The sequence below is a fragment of the Myxocyprinus asiaticus genome, chromosome 3, assembly GCF_019703515.2.
Source record: "Myxocyprinus asiaticus isolate MX2 ecotype Aquarium Trade chromosome 3, UBuf_Myxa_2, whole genome shotgun sequence".
Classification (NCBI taxonomy): Eukaryota; Metazoa; Chordata; class Actinopteri; order Cypriniformes; family Catostomidae; genus Myxocyprinus; species Myxocyprinus asiaticus.
The window spans coordinates 62,226,400-62,247,752 of NC_059346.1; the positions used below are offsets into that span (position 1 = coordinate 62,226,400).

The 21,353-nt window shown below is 39.7% G+C and overlaps 1 protein-coding gene across 7 annotated transcripts in view; it reads left to right on the top strand.

The window, feature by feature from the left end:
* Positions 1-21,353, top strand: part of LOC127426017 (zinc finger protein 618-like) — a 74,912-nt gene that overhangs the window by 40,244 nt on the left and 13,315 nt on the right. For all 7 annotated transcript variants that reach the window (XM_051672446.1, XM_051672456.1, XM_051672483.1 and 4 more), the window contains exons 3-4: positions 13,330-13,603; positions 13,708-13,785. In XM_051672446.1, the coding sequence (XP_051528406.1) occupies positions 13,360-13,603; positions 13,708-13,785 (322 nt within the window). In that variant the 5' untranslated portion in view covers positions 13,330-13,359. The remainder of the gene's footprint in view (positions 1-13,329; positions 13,604-13,707; positions 13,786-21,353) is intronic.

Consider the following 21,353-nt stretch of genomic DNA (forward strand, 5'->3'; position numbering starts at 1 on the left):
TCTGACGCCCAGATGCTGTTAGCAACTAAAACATTGATAAAGTGCAATTTTTAAATTGCTGACTGTTATAGTGCCACTAAGAGGAAGAGGTCCCCAATGTTTTTCAAGTGTCCTCAGATTGACCTCCTACATGAATGTTTTAAATTTGGTGATGAGATATCATTCTGTTCAAAAGTTTTAACCATTTAAGAAAAAGTGGCCATCCCCACTTTGTACGTTTCAGCATAGTGTTGCAACAGTGTATCGAAAGTTCAAACTTTTTTTATAATTATTGTGATTGGGACTCCAGAGAACCGTTCTGCGCTGATTTGGTTCTGATCAGGTGAACGGCCTAGGACTAGTTCAGATGGTTAAAGTTGATTGGTCAATGACCATGTTTTTTCAAGATATGTATTATTCCTCATAAACCTAGTTGGAACCTTGGACAAACACACTGCATGCAAAATTTCAAGTCATTCGGACCGAGGGTTCCATAGTTAGAGCCATTTGTAGAATTTGTATTATTATTATAGTGCCACCAAGTGTTTTAGGCTCCACCTTCAAGATTTCATTGGTCTATTATAGCCATGCGAAACATGTAGTTCAGCATGTTTTTGATCATTATTGATGTAGAAACTCCAAAGAATCTTTCTAAACTGGTTCATTTTGATCAGACGAAAAACCTAGGACTACCCTTTGACAAAGATTATTAAAACTGCAGCGCTGCCTATTTCCACCATTGAAATCTGCGGCTCGAAAGAACCCGGAAGCGTGGTTTCCTGCGGTGTGACGTCAGAGTAATTTAACCTATTGAATGTTACACGAATACGGGACGTTTCAGCATTTTGAGCGTTTCATCACAGGACACGAGTCTCGTCTCACCATCTGACCTTTTTATGATTTAATACGGGACACAAAGCCTTCAATACAGGATGTTTCGCTCTCTGCTAAAAATACAGGACCCCAAGATAAAAGGCGTCCCATATGGGACATCGTAATTTCGGCCAAAGTACAGGATGTCCCCGTTAAAATGGGCAGCAACAACACTAGCAGCGACAAACGTTGCATATGCCACCTCTCCAATTTTAAGCCATTGTCTGTGAAGAATGTTCATATTTGGATACTGCCCTCATGAAAAGCATAATCAATGGTAAAATATCCATCGCTAAACTATCATGCATGGTGAATATATGCATGTTTGCTGCATTACCATGACAGCTAATATGGACGTGATAGCAAAAGCAACTGTAGTTTGAACAGAAAAAATCGGATCTAGCCACATATAACTTGAAGTTTGAACAGTCACTCAAAAAAATCATATTCGTGGAAAAATCAGATTTTTTCTGCAAAGTGAACAAAGTAATGTAGTTCCACTACTCACATGGTGAGTCACATGGCACTGACTGCTGAAGTAATTTGTTACTTGCTTTGCATTGAGCTGGATGCTGCTCCTCTCGAAACGTGAGTCTCTCCTTTGATTGGTCATCTCAAATGACATTGATGAGCAGTGTTAAATCACTAACATTTCTACTGCAAACCTATTTACAACTTGAAAACTTACTGTGATTTAAATTGTTGTTGTTGTTATTATTATTATTATTATTATTATTATTATTATTAAAAGCATGTTTTGCTTTTATTGTTAGCTCTGTGAAAACCTGTAAATGGCATATAGCTCTGTTTATGTATGTAGATTCATAGCTTTCTCTTCCTCTTCTTCCTGGGGTTGTTTAATAACACTTAACATTATAAAACTATATTTGATTTAGATTTTGATCTTCAACAAAGCAACATTCTGTGGTAAACTGTTCTTATTTAAAAAAATAAAAATAAATAATTCTGTTCTTAGAGTGCCACCTTGTGGTGGAATAATGTAAGGACACCACATATTGTGTCATGTTTGTGTTTGAAGAATGAGTTGAATAATGTGAAAAAAGAGGAAGAAAACTAGCACTCAGATCTTGCTCCGTCCCACCTATACCTGTGGTCACGAGCTGCAATACATAAATCATTACGTTACTGTGTTACTGCAGGATTGTGTTGCTTAAAGTGCAAGCAAAAACAGTGTAATAACAAAATGAAAGCGTGGGGGGAAAACGATTCATCATTTCTGCGCTCGCCTTTCAGCAAGTCGCACAGTAACATTTTTTTAACATTTTCTGTTTTTATAAATAGTCGTGCTTGAAAAATCCAAGCGCTCAAATAAATAAGAGTAATAGATTTGCATAACATATAAAGTTAATATTTATTAAACCAACAATTAGATGAAATGTCATGTGCAGGCAAATAAGATCCATGTTTTTATTAGAGCAGGGACACAGAATGATAAACAATGTAGTAGCGTGTAAAGGCGGTGTGGGATGTGGCATTCTGAGGCGCCTCTTCTAGTCATGCTCTGTCACGAGAATTATTTTTGCATCTCTTACATTTTCATGCAGGACTGTTTGCGGCACACACTGCAAAAATTTTAATGTTTTGCTGCTGCCATGTGTCAAGTGACTGTAATCAACTGGTTAGTTCCCTTCAGAACAATCAGAAATCGCTCCCTATATTGCGTAGAATTCACTATAAAGAGAATGAATGAACGAGTGTTTTAATTGACAGCCATCATCTGCCCACCAATCACATTTATTTAAGCTAAATTCAGTTCGTGGTTACTGTTTTATGGAGAAATAAAAAAAATGAGTATAAAAAAATGTTATTCGTGGAAGAATTAACAGCTATGAACTTTGGTCATACTATGTGTGCAAACAGTTTTTAATAATGACGTAGAAAGCCCAACTTGGAATCTTACGTAGGTTCGTGGAGTGAACTCAGCAGCATAAAGTGCGTCTTACATTTTCTGCCATCTTTGCTGGAAAGTGCTGATTTACAGGCTTTTTACCAACGTATCAAGTGGCCACCCCCACTTTGTATGTTTTGGCATACTGTTGCATGTTTTATGCACACCAGTAAGCAGTTTCATATGTGTTACCAATGTGTTGTTACAATATGGTTCAAAAGTTATGGGCATTTTGCAAATTTGATTTTTGCAGAATGGAGAGAAACTTTGCGTCCACCGTGTCAGCTGGAGTACTACCATCCCTGAAAGTTTCAGGTCTCTAGAAACCTTACGTTTTGGTCTGCATGATCAGTTTTGCATCAGAATAGTTATAATAATAAAAGCAAATCCAAGCAAAAACAATAGGGTTTCTAGCCATTCATGCTTGAACCCCTAAATATAGCTGCAAGCAGCAATTAAGGGGCCAAGCACATCAATCATTATTAGGCACAACAATGGCAAAAAATAAGTAAAGCAATCTGGTCATGATTTTAGGCATAATGGTTGAAAAAGCATGAATATTATCAATTGCAGTGGGACATAAAAGCTTATTACTTTTGACCAACAGGTGGCACTTTCACCAAATTGATATGGTGTGGTCAAGGTGCAGTCATGATGACACAAAGTTTCATGTCAATACACCAAAGTGTTGCCGAGATAGATCCTGAAAACCATTCTGGCACCGTGCCATCAAATTCATTGTTGTGTTAAACAAAAACAGTTTGGTCTATCAGCACGACATCCACATGGTTTGAAGGTGGTCTGATTCGATTTTGGTTAAAATCTAAAAAAAACGCTCTAGGAGGAGTTAGAAAAAGTAGGTTTTTAAAGGATTTCAAAATGGCAGACAGGAAGTTTGACCGATGATGGCATAATTGGTATCCATGTTCTTGGCATGACCCACAGAATCTACCAAGACTGATCTCATGACAATAGCACAAAGTAATCAAAAGTTATTAGCATTTTATGAAAATTTAGTATGGCCAACACAGGAAAATTTGATATCTTTCAACTCTGCATCCCACACAGAATCTAACAAGACCAGATTTGTGATTTTAGGTGAAAACGTTCAGAAGTTATAAGCAAAAATATGACCACTAGGTGGCACTGTGCCGAAACTGTGCAGGTACCCTCAGGTCATGGTTGTCATAACACGCACCAAGTTTGGTGTGAATATGCTAAAGCATTGCGGAGATATAGCTCTATGTCGAATTTGTTCACACGTTATTCAAGAACTGTTTGACTAATCAACTTGAATTCCATATCTTTTTGTCAGCCTGGTCTGAAGGTGATTTTTGTCAGCCTGGTATGAAGAAGAAAAATTCAAAATGGCGAAAAAGATGGAAAATGATGACATAGGGGGCAGTCGATCAGAGAATTTTGATTTTAGCATTTACGGTTCAAAAGTTATTAGCATAAATGTGTGAAACTTTGGGCAGTTGGTGGTGCTAGAGTGTTTGAGTTAGAGACTCCAAATTTGCTCCAGTTAATGTTCAGACTGTCCTACTATCTGTGTGCGAAATTTCACAACTTTCCCACATACGGTTCTATGGGCTGCCTTTGACTCAATAGTGGAAGATGAAGAAGAAAAACAACACTAACGATTACAATAAGTGCCTACGCACTTTCAGTGCTTGGCCCCTAAAAAGAACACTAACAAACACAATAGATGCCTACGCACCTTCGGTAAAATGCTCAACTGGTTTTAAATCATTACCATAATACTAAATTTCACAAAATGCCACATTTCAGTCTATTTTGTTGACTATTATTATTACAAACTTTCCCCAAGAAATTAAAGAAATGCAACAAAGAAAATAAAATGCTACACAAGTAAAAAAAAAAAAAAAAAAAAACACATGCAGAAAATATCTACTCATGAAATTTTAATGGCAAAGCTCCTTACTTTGATTTTCCAATGCAACCCATATTGGTTAGTAATTGATAAGGTTTTTATTTAATTTTTTTTTTTTTTTTATTATTATATATATTTTTTAAAGGTGTTCACTGGTATTGTAAAGCAGCATGTAAGTAGATGCAGAACAAAATTCTGCCTGTTGTTTTTATGGATTCATAAATCACAGCAGAACAGGTTGACTCTGCAGGTTACATTGCAATTTTGATTTCCATCATAAAATGTAATCTCACTATTTAAGGGCTCAGTGCTCGCCTGGATGCTGCCCTGGGTTTCTAATTTTAGTCAATTCTTTCGGGATTTATTTTTTGTATAATTCAAGTATGCTTTTCAATATCTCCTAGTTATTACATTTTAATTCAGAGATCATTATCATATAAATTGAAAAGGCTTTGAGTTGCCCACTCTTTCACATAAAATTTTAGAGGTGATATTTCTGCCCCCCCCCCCCCCCCCCCTTAAAATGAAAAAAACAAAAACAACAAAAATTATCCTCTGCTGAATTTTTTTTTGTTATTATCTTTTTTTATGTGAGCTGCAAATAAGAACATGGCAGTGCTGTTTGATGTCAGTGTGATCTGGTTCAAGGAAACTGGGGCTTTCAGTCTAATGTTCTCCCATCAAATCCTGAAATAGCCCAAGAAAGATAAATCATCAAGAGATGAGTGTTGAAATGAATGAATCTGCTCATTGTTAACACAGTTTGGTGCAAAAAAAATCATATCCACTTCTCCCCACAGCCTTGTTGGTTTTATGAATACGTGTAGAGACCTGTGCACACTCGACTCTTCCTGGCTCTTTTCTTGATGGATCATAATTAAGAGGTAGTAACCACACACTTTAGTCATCTCCTTTCCTGACAAAATCTGAAAATTTCTGCTGCAGAATTTTTCATTCGATGTGAGTAGAAGTCTGTTGGATGTTTTTGACATGAATGTTTACAGACACAAACATCTTATCAGCTTTTTAAAAATTTGTTTTTTATTTGCAATCAAAATCCCTGCTTTATTTCCATTTGTGTTTTTAATTTTAGTACAGGAGGTAGGGCTGTACGATTCCATAAATGTTTGAATCGACTCCGATTCCTGGTTTTGGAATTGATTGAATAAGTAGACTCATAATAAGCAGAGCACTCTAAAACATTCGGAAGGGACTAGTTTTCTCTGAAGAGGTTAGGTAAATGTGTGTTTCACAGACATACTTTGTGATTTTAAGTCTCTTTTTCTCATACAACCTTAGTAAAAATTTCAGAGGAAATTTACCCACTGTTCTTCAGCTAACTCAACATCTGTGATTGCTGATATAAAATTTTCACAATGCTGCTTCTCATCTATTTTGACCTACATAAACTACCATTAAGATCAATCTTCTGCCACCTGCGCACCTTTCAATGTGGATGTAGAATATTTGCCATCAAATGAAAAAATAAGAAAATAAGATGAACAAGGAGAGCCAAATTATGGAAACTGCTAAGACTGGCCACTGTAATATCAGCGTCAGGTAATATAACACCTTATTAATTTCTTAGCTCAATAACGAAAGGTTATAATTTTATAATTCACAGATACGTCTTGTTTTATTTCAGTGGGTTTACTATAAGCAGCCACTTCTACAAACTTGTCAAGTTTACTTTAAGTAATTTATAATGTATAATTAATGGTAATAATATATAATAATAAATTAATATATAATAAATTAAAAAAATATTTAAAATTTATTTTTTAAATAAGTAATTTTACATTTAAACAAATTTTAAAAGATAATTTATCACTTAAATTAATTAAATGTTCAACCTACTGTACCGCCCACATCTAGAAAACAGACACTCTCACCTATGTATAAACACGGAGATCTTAGTCCTGTCTGAATCAGTACATAAAATCACAGACATCGGTTTATTAATAATTGTAACTCGCACTTAGTTTAGAAAACGAATCCCATCCGAATAGGGCTTAAAGCAGTCTTTACACTATGTATAATAGCATAAATGAGAGAAGATCTTGTCATTTTTTATTAATAGGTATGTTCTAAAAATAAATATGGGTTAATATGCACATCCCAATGCTTGATGATCAGTCCCGTAGGATAAAATTAATGGAAGGTTAACTGAGCACCTGTATTCAAGAACTACTGCAAATATGTAAAAGCACCCTTTCACCTTTTCAGTTAAATTTTCTTTGACTGCAGCTATCCGCCAAAGTGGCTAGTAAGAGTTACAGAGTTACCCACCACTGCCGATTTCTACCTGCATTTGGCATATTATTAAAAATAATATAATAAATAATGTTGTATTATTAAAATACATTGACTCTGTTGCAATTCAGGTGATAATTATTTAAAAGGTCAATGACATAATATATTCTAATACATTGTTTTTAATGTGGATTGACTGCAGCAGCCATGTGTTGGATTTTTTGTGCTTCAGGAGGACTTCTAAGCAGTTTCCCATACCCATAATGCTATAGATGCCATTTTTATCTTTATAATCAATCAAGAGATGTAGTCACTTTTAAAAGTTGACCTTTAAAACAAACTTATAAAAATGTACTTTTAAATTTCTTATTGTGTGATCAAAACTATAATGGCCCTGTATGATCAGCGTGCAGTGTTACTGTACATTTACAGTAGAGGATGCTTCCACATGTTATCTATAGATTACGCAAGCATGTAAAGTCGATTTTGTATACTCTGTCTGCAGAGAGTTTTGAGCAATGCACAGTTCTTATTATTCTCCCAAATATCAGCAGTTCTCAACTGTCATGAATATCTCCCACACAGATTATAAAGGGTAATATTATGCTTTTTAAACACTTCTACATTGCCATATTTAAAGTGAAATTAGATTAGGCTGCTGTATAGTGTGTCTGATTTTATTGTGATAGTTCTAGTTCTTGTTACAAACTTTTTAGAATACAATAAGAACTTTGTAAGACATCAATTGCCCTGAATTGGTTGTAGAAGATTTGAGCATTACATCTATGCTGGATTTAACTCATAAGAACCAATTTCACATTTTCAATTTTTCTCTCCAAAAATTTTTGGGTGGCAGCGCACATGTTCCACGTTGTATGTGGGTGCATTTGTAGGCGACCCAGAGTTGATTCTGGAATTCCCACATTCCCATCTTCTCCCTATTGTGTCCTGTTGCTTCTCTACTCTCCTGTTAATTAAATGCAAAAAGCCCATAATAATAATAATCAAATAAATAAATTCATAATTAGCGGTTTTATAATGATGTTTCTTCGTGTTAGAGAAATCATAATGCTATGTGAACAAGGTAACATTATAGAATGGCCTACATTTAGAGGTGCCAGATATCAGCACATGCATTGCAGGGTATACAAAGGAATAGTTTACCCAAAAATGATAATTCTCTCATCATTTACTCACCCTTACTCGGTCTCAAATTGTCTGCGGAACACAAAGAAAGATATTTTGAAGGAGAAATTGTTTAAATCCATACAATGCAAGTCAATGGGATACAGCACTTTCAAGCTTCAAAAAGGACTTGCAGTAAAGGCTGCGTAAAGGTAATCCATATGACTCGAGTGTTTTAATCTTTGTTTTCTGAAGTGAAACTATTGGTTTTGGGTGAGAAACAGATCAAAATGTAACTCTTTATTCACTATAAATCTTGACATTTACAGTCTCCTTGGCGCGCTCATGAGAGAAGCTCGATTACACATGCTGTACCTGCTCTGCACATGTCAAGCTACAAGATTTTAAGATAAAAATTCAAGTTCATTTAAAAGTTCATGTTGTGGATTTTGGGATATTTCAGACCTACGATGGCATTTTAGTGCCACATAAAAAAAAAAGCTAACATTTCAAGAATAAAGTCAATTACGAAAATAAAATATTTTAAGAATGTTGTGTTGGACAACAGCAAAGTGGAGCATCTGGGTCTTTACATACAGTAAACACCACTAACCAGGGAGATTACATTGTGCAGAGTTTGCAGAGATGAATCTGTGGGAATTTTTGCGAGCTCTATTCATGAAAAAGGTGTGTATTAGTAGAGGAGTTTTCAACCTGTGGGCGCCTGTCAAGGGAGCCCGAGATACAGGATTGCACTCAAGTGAAGCAAAAAATAATTGGAACTGCTGTAAATTATATAGGATCATTACATTGTGCAGATCCACTAAACAGTTGCGCAATTTTTGCACTTGGTATTTCAGTGCAAAAACCTGTGTATTATTCACTAACCACCCGCAATCAGCACTGAAATTGCACTGCGTCTTGAGTATTTAAATAAAGTCATCATCATTCCTTTCAGCGCAAACGCCTCCTTTATATGTAAATTAGGATCATTGTATATTTCACTTCATTCAAAAACATTGCCTAGTGCAATTTAGATTTGCGCTATAACCACAAATAAAGTAAAAAGTAAAAGTGAATTATTTAAGAGATGTTTGTGAACATTTTCAACCCGTCATATCTGCAGTAATTCATCAAACACTGGTCAAATGATGGAGAAGAGTGTTATAGCTTGGCATATATCCAGATGTGCTTTGTAGATGGCTTGGGTGTCTGGATCAGTGTACATGTACAGTCCAGGCAGTGGTCTGCGGCATCCTCCACTGTATAACCATGTTTGCATTGTTGGCTGATCTGTATAATTCCTTTACAGTGCTGTGAAAAAGTGTTTGCCCCCATCATGATTTCTTCTATTTTTGTGTATTTTTCATACTAAATTGTTTTAGATCTTCAAACGAGATATAATGTTAAACAAAGACAAACTAAGCAAGCACAAAATACAGTTTACTTTTTTATTGAAGCAAAAAAGTTATCCAACACCTGTATCACCCATTTGAAAAACTAACTGCCCCTTAAACTTATTAGCTGGTTGTGCCAATTTTAGCAGCAACAACTGCAACCAAACACTTCCGATACTTGAGATCAGTCTTTCAAAATGCTGTGGTGGAATTTTTGCCCACTCTTCTTTGCAGAACTGCTTTAGTTCAGCCACATTGGAGGGTTTTGAGCATAAACTGCCCGTTTAAGGTCCTGCCACAGCATCTTAATCGGGTTCAAGTCAGGACTTTGACTATGCCACTCCAAAACTTTAACTGTGCTTCTTTTGAGCCATTCAGAGGTGGACTTACTCCTGTGCTTTGGATCATTGTCTTGCTGCATAATCCAGTTGCGCTTGAGCTTCAACTCACGGACTGATGACCGGACATTCTCCTTTAGGATTTTCTGGTAGAGAGCAGAATTCATGTTTCCCTCAATTATTGCAAGTCACACTGGCCCTGAAGCAGCAAAGCATCCCCACACCATCACACTACCACCACCATGCTTGACCGTAGGTATGATGTTCTTTTTGTGGAATTCTGTGTTTGATTTATGGCAGATATAATGGGACCCCGGTCTTCCAAACAGTTCCACTTTCGACTCAGCAGTTCACAGAACATTCTCCCAAAAGGTTTGAGGATCATCAAGGTGTGTCAAAATTCAGACGAGCCTTTTGGGTGTGTCTAGTCCTGCTTAACCCCATTATAAATGCAGTTTCATAGATTTGGGGATTTAGCAACTAAGAGGGCAACATATTTCAAACAGGCCCAGTTTGTATTGGATAACTTGTTTTTGCTTCTATAAAGAACATTTATTGTTTAAAAACTGTATTTTGTGTTTACCCAGTTTGCCTTTGTTTCATGTTAGATTTATTTTGAACTTTTGAAACAATTTAGTATGAGATATACACAAAAAAGATCAGGATGGGGGCAAATACTTTTTCACAGAACTGTAAATGGGGCGCTAAACCAGTGCAGAATATAACTATAATGCTCATCTGTAAGCCAATACTTTTTTTGGATGTGGCTTATAATGACTAATTGGCCAGTATCTTGTGAGCAAAATACTCAAACTTAATACACATGGACAACAGAACATTCTGAGGTCATGTGCAAAATTCCATCAATGTATGATGCTAGGGAGCACTATAATTTAAGAAAATACTATTTTTGAACTGTGGTGAAATCAGTTGAAATTTGACACCAAAACAAATGTGTCCGTGGCAGCCACAGATCTGTTGTCAAATTTGGTAATTTGTTTTTTCATGCACACCAGGGAAGTCTGATGTCATGTTACAAATTTCATCAATTTCTGTTTTCAGAAACACTTTAAAATGATCAAGGAATTCAACAGTGTACAGATGGAGGATGTAGTGGCAGTTTTGTCCACTATTACCAAACAAATCTGTTACATCTTTTGTGGCGGAATGACCCGCCCCTCCCTCTCGTTATTGTCGCCCCGCCTCTGAGGGCCATCCTTCAGCCAGGGTCACAACAGGAGTGGGCAGAAAAGAGGAAAGGTGCAATTTAATAAGCCTCATTTGTGCAGCGAATGATGAGGTGCACCTGATGTGATTATATTGTAGCCTCATCACTGTTGGCATTAAAACGTAGGACACACCTCTCCTTAGGAAGCAGGCTTCTATCATTTTGTGTGCACACACCGCCGTCCTCTCAGGTCCAGGAGCAGAGCGGGGAGGGTACCAGCCGAGTTAGATGCCCCGTCGGATCCGCACCCCGGATCCCCTCCGCAAATTATATGCAATGCCTGGGAATTAGAGAATGCGTCAAGGCTGATGGGCTTGGATGCTGGGCGGCCCTTCTCCTCTCACACTGTGGCCCCAGGGAAGTATGTGCTGCTAAGGAAGCCGCCGCCCCTCGCACCCCACAACCTAGGAGGGAAGCACGTGCCACTGCCGGACTCTGCCCGCATCCTGGAGCATTCCTTTGGACACTCCCCATCCTGCACGAAGTCCCATTTCATCGTGAGGATGCCCAATTGCCTTTACGCCCAATTCCCTTTTTGTTTGGACACTATCCCCCATGAACACTTAAATTCCCCATTTTCAACATTTTATGTTTATAATTATTTAATATAAATGCCTTTACGAGGCCTAGCGCCACATTCACACGTCTGTCTCCAAGCTTTGTATTAAAGGGGTCAAGACATGAGGAATTTTCCTTGATCTTTTGACATATAAGAGGTCATTGTACTATAAAAACATACTGTAAGTTTCAGAACTGAAAACTTCTTCAATAGAAAAAGAACATTTATTTAAACCAAGCTGCAAAAACGGCTAGTTTGGAATTTGCCGTTTTTAAAAGATGCGATGTCAGGTTATAACTCTAAAATGGAGATCCTCATTGTGTTTCATTCAGCTGCACTGTCTTGCTATTGTGCTGTTTTGAAGTCATCCTGGACTGTTTTTGCACCCATCTGTGCTATTTTTAACTGTTGGTCTTTTGCAAACATGCACTCGTTGGACGTCTTAGATTGTTTTGATACATTTTCAGCGATGTGCACCGCGTTTTAAGAGCAGTGCAAACACAACTTTCAAAAATGCGTCTCATTCTGCTGCTGCCACTGACTGGGAGAAACACGCAGTCCTTTGTTTAAACAAACATGGGAGATGTGAGATGTGAAGACCAGCGTCTCCACTTTGACCTGTTAAAGTCGGTTGGTGCACCCAACCATGGCCACCATGGCTTTTTATGTTCGTGTATTCAGAACATCTCAGCAACGTTTTCGGCTCATAATACGAGTGTGGTTGCTTGTGAACCAGTCACAGAAACTGTTATTGAAGGATGGTGCAGTTAAAGCACTATTGGACTGGAAATCCCCAAATAAACAATTTAATTTATGAATATTTCATGTCATGACTGTTTGATAGTTTATGGTGCTGCTTGAGTGAACAGTTTAATATAGATGAAATTTAATTTCAGATTAAATGTGTTGGATGTGGGTTATATGTTAATCCTGAAATTTAGTTTTGTAAATGTTGTGGTCTTGTGGATTTTATTCATTTTCCTGGGATTGCGTTTCAGATAAGGCCTGCAAGATGTTAGCCAGTCACAACAATGGGCATATACGTTGACTAGACATCTAGACATCTTTTAAATTATTATACATGTCTAAATTATGACTATTTTTGTGCAGAAAAAACTATACTAACACTATAAGTGGATCTCAGGGAAGATAATACAATTATAATTGAAAGAGTATGTCATGACCCCTTTAACAAACACTGAAAGTAGTAGATCAGAAATTAATGGAATGGCTGTATAATAATAATAATAATAATAATAAACTGATAAATCAGTTGTCATTTTTCATTTTTTTTATTTTGTTTTTTATTATATTTTTAAACTTGCTCAAATCATTTGCCAGTTAATAACAAAACAAATAAGTAATAGAAATACTGCCAGGCATGGGTGCAAAAAGTCACAATTGCAGTGCAGCAAAATGAAAAACAGGACAGCCGGACAGTCATCATTCTAAGTTAATGGTACACAGTTATGGAATAATATATTACCAGAATTGAAGAAACTAAGTTTACAGTTTTTAATAGAAAGTGGTTGAAACAAAATTGGTTGAAATAATAATAAAAAAAACAATATCCTTTTAGTAAACACTGGAGTGTTTCACTGACACCTGTTTCACACTTTTTTCTTACCGGAGCGGCAAATTAGCTACTTGTCCATGTAACATGTTAATCTTTATTGTACCTGTCCAAAAAAAATAAAATCAGTTCTCTGGGTCTAATGGCACCAAGTAATCATTCTGCAAAGTTTTAACCCACCCCTGTTTTTGTCTCTTGCAGTTTCTATCACACTTGCTGTACAGACGAGTCATGAGCTGTCAGGAGGTGCCCAACCCCAGCCAGGAGCCGAAAGACACTGCCGTGGTCCCCACAGAGGCAGGAACCACGCAAGCTGTCCCCACAACCTCCCCAAAGCCTATATCTATCACAGTAAAGACTGAGGTGGCTTCCCCCACCGAGTCGGTGGCCAGTAATGGCAAAGCGAGCGACAGCAACATGCCTGCTGAGATCTGTGTGGTTTTAGGGAGCAACTCGCGCAACTCTCAAACACAAGGTACAGCTCTCTTTTTTTCCAAACCATGAGTTTCAGGACTAATACATAATTCTCTCTTCTCTGTCTTCATCTAATCTAGTCTAACAGTGTTTTCTCTCCCACAGGCTCTTACATTTGTGGAATATGTGGAAAAAAGTACAAATACTACAACTGCTTTCAGACACACGTCCGAGCTCACACAGGTCTGGTTCTGTTCTTGAACTACGGGTTTTGATTGGTATGGTTGTTATAGCTGTAGGAAATCGAGAACCAGTGTTTACTCAATGTAAAACAAATTTGTTTTAGCTGTGTTTAGATATGTTAAACCTAGAATGCATAAAAGGGGTCAAATTGACCTGTTAGGATGTGATTTTTGAAATATTTTATCAAATTATTATTTTTTTTTCAGTTTTCCATGTAATCCTCAATCTTGCTTGTGAGCCTAACCAATATCATTGTAATATTTATTTGTCATAGGTTCAGAAAAAAATTAGTTTGTTTCACTACCCCAAGTCTTTGTAAAGGGGGTCAAAATTACCCTTATTTATTTCCTATGGAATTCTGACTCACCATGGGAGTTTTGATAAAATTTTTTAATTAAGAATTTTTTATTTCTTGACATTCGATGGATATATAAAATTCTGATTTGTGAACGTCAGTTAAAGCCAAAGGAGCCACTGTTACCATCACATAAGGCAAATGCTAATGAAAACGTCTCAGTTACGTACGTAATCTCGGTTCCCTAAGACGAAGGGAACGAGACAATGTGTAGTTACGCATATGGGAAATGCCTTCATACACGACCTAGTTGAAACCTCTCTACAATAATGCCAGTATTCTAATATTGGCTATGGTGTTTGAGCCCCGCCTGTTTTGGCGTGAAACTGTCCTCTATAAAAAGCTAGCATTCACAATGTCTCGTTCCCTTCGTCTCAGGGAACCGAGGTTACGTACATAACCGAGACGTTCCCTTATGACACAGTACACTTGACATTGCGTAGTTATGCATATGGGGAACAGAAACCCATCACGCCGCACTACACGACAAAACTTCCCAGAGAGGAAACATGGCGGCACAGTCTTTGGGATGGCGACCGACATGAGCATGCTGCAGTGAGTGATCCTCGTGATGGCCAGGAGGAGAGCACTCATAACGAATATATGAACTATAGTCATATAGAATGAATTAACTCCTTATGAACCCAGTCGGGAAGGGAGTTTATTTATAATGAAAGTGCTTGCAACTTTATGGTAAATTATAATGGCCTGACTGCAGGCGGTTGTGCAAATGATGGGGAGCCCGTACTTAAAGGGAAGGGCAAAAGTATATATATATTTGGTTAATGCATAGCAAGTGCTCTAAACAGAGAGGACTGTGGGGAAAAAAAAGACATTATGTCTAGGCTGTAAAACCTTGCGAATGTGTTTTGAGAGGACCATCCTGCTGCAAAACATATGTCTTGTAAGGACACACCATTCGTCCATGCCCATGAGGAGGCCATGCCTCTAGTTGAGTGTGCTATAACACCAACTGGGCAAGTCTTACCCTGCGACTCATAAGCCGAGGTAATTGCATCGACATTCCAGTGAGAGAGCCTTGCTTGGAGACAGACATTCCTTTTGTACATCCTCCATAACATTTAAAGAGCTGATCAGACTGTCTGAACTGGCAAATATGCTCAACATATGCATGTAGTGCCCGTACAGGTCATAACAATGCAATGATTGTTCCTCATCCAAATTAAATGGAGGAGGGAAGAAGGCCTGAAGGTGAACAACCTGCACTTTGATGGGCGTGGTTAGGACCTTGGGTACATAGCCTTTCCTGGGTGTGACAGTGGCTCTTGAAAGACCGGGGCCAAACTCCAGACATGAATTGTCGACTGATAGTGAATGCAGGTCACAGACCCGTTTTACTGAGGCCAGAGCCAGCAGTAGTGCAGTCTTAACGGAGAGCATGCACAGTTCAACAGAGTCCAAAGGCTCGAAGGGGGGCCCTGCGAGAGCTTTTAGGACTAAAGTTAAGTCCCAAGTCGGGACTGTAGCCGGCCGAGGTGGGTTTAAGCATCTTGCTCCTTAAAGATTAAATCATGCTTGCCAATAGAGGTGCTGGCTTCATGTGCATGATATGCAGATATAGTTGCCACATACAGTGCATCCGTAAAGTATTCACAGCGCTTCGCTTTTTCCACATTTTGTTATGTTACAGCCTTATTCCATAATGGATTAAATTCATTATTTTCCTCAAAATTCTACAAACAATACCCCATAATGACAACGTGAAAGAAGTTTGTTTGAAATCTTTGCAAATTTATTAAAAATGAAAAACGGAAAGAAAAAAAAAATCACATGTACATAAGTATTCACAGCCTTTGCTCAATACTTTGTTGAAGCACCTTTGGCACCAATTACAGCCTCAAGTCTTTTTGAGTATGATGCTACAAGCTTGGCAATGTACATCCAGTTTCTCCCATTCTTCTTTGCAGGACCTCTCAAGCTCCATCAGGTTGGATGGGGAGCGTCGGTGCACATCCATTTTCAGATGTTCAATCGGGTTCAAATCTGGGCTCTGGCTGGGCCACTCAAGGACATTCATAGAGTTGTCCCGTAGCCACTCCTTTGTTATCTTGGCTGTGTGCTTAGGGTCATTGTCCTGTTGGAAGATGAACCTTCGCTCCAGTCTGAGGTCCAGAGCGCTCTGGAGCAGGTTTTCATCAAGGATGTACATTGCTGCATTCATCTTTCCCTTTATCCTGACTAGTCTCCCAGTTCCTGCTGCTGAAAAACATCCCCACAGCATGATGCTGCCACCACCATGCTTCACTGTAGGGATGGTATTGGCCAGGTGATGAGCGGTGCCTGGTTTCCTCCAGACATGACGCTTGCCATTCAGGCCAAAGAGTTCAATCTTTGTTTCATCAGACCAGAGAATTTTGTTTCTCATTGTCTGAGAGTCCTTCAGGTGCCTTTTGGCAAACTCCAGGTGGGCTGTCATGTGCCTTTTACTGAGGAGTGGCTTCCGTCTGGCCACTCTACAATACAGGCCTGATTGGTGGAATGCTGCAGAGATGGTTGTTCTACTGGAAGTTTCTCCTTTCTCCACAGAGAAACGCTGGAGCTCTGTCAGAGTGACCATCGGGTTCTTGGTCACCTCCCTGACTAAGGCCCTTCTCCCCCGATCACTCAGTTTGGCAGGGCAGCCAGCTCTAGGAAGAGTCCTGGTGGTTCCAAACTTTGGAACTGTGCTCATTGGGACCTTCAATGCTGCAGAAATTTTTCTGTACCCTTCCCCAGATCTGTGCCTTGATACAATCCTGTCTCAGAGGTCTACAGACAATTCCTTGGACTTCATGGCTTGGTTTGTGCTCTGACATGCACTGTTAACTGTGGGACCTTATATAGACAGGTGTGTGCCATTCCAAATCATGTCCAATCAACTTAATTTACCACAGGTGGACTCCAATCAAGTTGTAGAAACATCTCAAGGATGATCAGTGGAAACAGGAAGCACCTGAGCTTTTTTTTTTTTTTTAAATAAATTTGCAAAGATTTCAAACAGACTTCTTTCACGTTGTCATTATGTGGTATTGTTTGTAGAATTTTGAGGAAAATAATGAATTTAATCCATTTTGGAATAAGGCTGTAACATAACATAAAATGTGGAAAAAGTGAAGCGCTGTGAATACTTTCCGGATGCACTGTACACTTTGAGTGTTGACGGGGTGAGTCCTGCATCTAATCACTCTTGAAGAAATATTAGAATTTCATGTATGGGGCAGTTTACTGGGTCCTTGCCATGTAAGAGACACTAATCAGTGAACACCTTCCATTTTAGTGCGTAGAGGCTTCTCATGGACGGTGCTCCGGCTTGTAAAATGGTGTTCATGATTGAACGCGTCAGTTCTGGTGTGTGTAGTGCGCCCCATTCAGGGGCCACACATACAGGTTCCACAGCTGGGGCTGGGGATGCCAGATTGTGCCTTGTGCTTGAGGGGAGATCCCTCCTCGTGGTATTTCCCATGGTGAGCAAGCTGTACAGCATCTCTATCATTTCTGGAAACAATGGCTGGTTGTGCCATTTCGGCGCAACTAATAGAACTGTTTCCTTGTCCTCTCAGACTTTGCATATGACAGAGTTAATAAGGCATACCGGGGGAAACGTATATTTGCGTTTCGCCGGCCATTTGTGTGCCATTGCATCCATTCCCAGTGGGGCTTGGGACTTCGAATAACAGAGGGGACAGTGGGCATTCTCCACTGAGGCAAATAGAGCAATTTCTGCTTTGCCGAATATTTCCCAAATCCTCAGTACAGTTTGAGGATGAAGTCTCCATTTGCCCAGTATCTCAATAGTGGCGGTGAATGAATTCCGCCTTGGATGTTTATATATGCCACAACTGTCATGCTGTCTGAGCAAACCAGGACATGACAGCTCGCTATTTCTGACTGAAAGCCTTTAGGCTAGAATTACAGCTGATAGCTCTAAGCGGTTGATGTGCCACGCCCTTCTCGCACCTGTCCAGGTGCCGAAAGTTGGGTGTTCATCGCACACCGCCCTCCCAACCTGTGTTGGAAGCATCCGTGGTCACCACTTTCCGCCTGACAACTTGGGACTTTGAGTACCAGAGGGGACAGTGGGTATTCTCCACTGAGGCAAATAGATTGATTTCTGCTTTGCCAGATATTTCCCAAGTCCTCAATACAGTTTGAGGGTGAAGTCTCCTAAATTCCACCTTAGCGGTTTATATATGCCACAACTGTCATGTTGTCTGAGCGAACCAGGACAAGACAGTTTGATATTTCTGATTGAAAAGCCTTTAAGGCTATAAATACAGCCGATAGCTTTAGGCGCTGCGTGACAACATACTGGTAAAATGCAGGAGCTGTCCGTGGTGCTAAAGCAGCTATAAAGCGGCAGGATATAGTGATGCGCATGTGCCCTTGGTGGCACACGGCGCTTCAGCCAGCACTGAAGAGGTCTCGTGTAAGAAACCTAATGGAATGCCGCCGCCACAAATCCCAATGCTTTCAGAAACAGTTTCAGTGGAAGTGTTCTCCCCTGTTTGAACTGAGGCGGACACTGTAGAATGGCTGAAGCAGTAAGTCTCTGTGCTGGCCTAACAGAGCCTCTGATTGTGCCAGTAACAGCCAATTGTCAAGGTAGTTCAAGATGCGCACACCGCTCAGTTTCAGAGGGGCGAGAACCGCATCAAAGCGCTTTGTGAATGTGCGAGGAACCAGAGGCAGTCCGAAGGGCAGGACTTTGAATTGATACGCTGTTCCCTCAAACGCAAATCTCAAAAACATCCTTTGATGGCGTACAATTTGGATATGAAAGTGCGCATCCTTCAGATCTATCGACGCAAACCAGTCGTGTGGGCATACATGCGATAAGATCCATTTCTGAGTAATCATTTTGAATGGCCGCTTTATAAGTGCATGATTTAAATGTCTCAGATCCAGGATTGGCCGAAGCCCACCGTCTTTCTTTGGAACAAGAAAATAACGGCTGTAACACCCTTTTTGTGCTTGACAATTTGGCACAATCTCTATCGCGTTTTTCACGACGAGACTGTGTATTTCGGCTCGTAACACTGGCGCGTCTTCGGATGAAACCGTGGAAGACAGAATGCCGTTGAAATGGGGTGGACGGTGTGCAAAATTGGATCGCATAACCATGTTCGATCGTTTTTGCACCCATTCTGAAATACCCGTTAGAGCTCGCCACGCATCCGCATAACAGGACAGAGAGCAATTTGGTTTGCTCATTGTATATGATGCGACACTCACTATAGGAGAGCAGTTGCGCATAATAAGTGTGCTTTGAAGAGGAATGGGGTGGGCTCTTTATTGAGAATGTGTGAGCATCTTGTGCATTTGCAACAAATGCTGTATTCTTTTTTGCACTTATTGCATTTTTTTAATTGCATTTATTTGAGTGCAAGACACAGAAACAACATTTTGAACAATATTGTGAACAACAATATTCCTTTCCTGACAAAAAGTTGTGGGGAGATGGGGAACAGTGTTTTAATCTAGCCTTTTTTGGAGTAACCACGGACTCTACTTTCCTCTTCAAAGGGCTGTGCCTGTCAGGAGTGCTTTTGCTGCAGGTGCCGGTGAGGCAGCAGGTATGGGGCTTTTAGTCGGGTGCTGGTTCGAAACAGAGCGAGGGCGAACCAGCTGTGATATACTCCGTTTGGGCATAAAGTGTCTCATAGCCTGTGACTGCTGCTGAATTGTGACGTAACGCTCAGCAAACTTATTCACAGAGCCGCCAACAAGGCCGGCTGGAGACACTAGAGCATCCAACAGAGTGGCTTTTCCTTATCACTCATTTCTGTGAGGGTCAGCCATATATGTCGATCCAGAACTGCCAGGTTGACCATGGACTTGCCGATGGCCTACGCAGTGACTTTCGTGGTATGCAGCGCTAAATCTGTAGCGGTGCGGAGCTCTTTGAATATCTCTGGATCGAAACCATGCTCGTCCATTTGCCTGAGGAGCTTGGCTTGAAATTCCTGGCGCACCGCCATTGTGTGGAGTGCTAAACCACAGCTAAACTGTGGCGTGTGCCACCACAAGGACCATCTCAAAGTCATCCTGCTCGACCTCGCGGCCCCGCTGTGCCTCCTCTTGTGAATCCTTGGGTATCACAGAGGAGGCGGGTGGGAGGGCTTGTGAGGCTGAATCATCCCTCAAAACGAGGGTGATTCACGAGCGAAGTGTCTTGAGACTCATGCCCTCACAGTAAGGACAGTCTGTCTCCATGAGCGCTGTCTCTGCATGAGCGCAGCCCAGACAGCAAACGCAGCTCTCATGCTGATCTGATGGCGGGATGTGCCTCTCGCACAAGGAACACTTACGGAACATCTTTAAAAAGACATGAACACGTAAGTGACACTTTTAGATATGTAAATATAAACATATATTCATTTATATATCACACAGTGTACAATACACAAACCCGAAGCGCTGCGGAGAATCTTGATGCTGAGGCCCGTTCACCAGCGAAGCGTGGAGGTGTGATGTTCGCCGGAACACTGCAGGGGAGCGGAAAGTTTTCCCGCGAAGATTCCGCCCACTGATTGGTGTATATCGATGGTGAATATAGAGGGCTTCTAGACAAGAGATGATCGCTGTCTTGAAGGAAGAAATTCTGAGGAAATGGTGTTTGTGCACCTGTTTTTATAGCAGACAGTTTTGCGCCAAAACAGGCGGGGCTCAAACACCATAGTCAATATTAGAATATTGGCGTTATCGTAGAGAGGTTTCAACTAGGTCATGTATGAACGCACTTCCCATATGTGTAACTACGCAATGTCAAGTGTACTGAGTCATAAGGGAATCGGAAATATTTTGCTTCATTATTAACTACTTTCAGAATGCAAATCGAAAATACATGTTTTCAAACGTTCAGACTTGATGAAGAAATTTAAACTTCAATGTTTAAATTGGTGTTATATTAAAATTGAACTAGTAAACAAATGTACAGTATGTTTAATTTTTAAATGAATAAAATGCCAATATGTATACTTATTTCAGCTCCTTCATTAGAATTATGTATCAGATCAAGCGAATTTACAGTAAAATAACAAACAATAGCTGTTTCGAAAGCGATTGGGGTTAAGTCACACTAACTACAGACGAGATTTTACAGGAGATGAACGTCATTTGTGGAATAGTATTGTGTTTTTGGTGTTATAATGAGAATCAGATGAGGTTTAAAACATTCCAGTGGAGAAGGCTGCCTGCACTATTAGATGTTTTG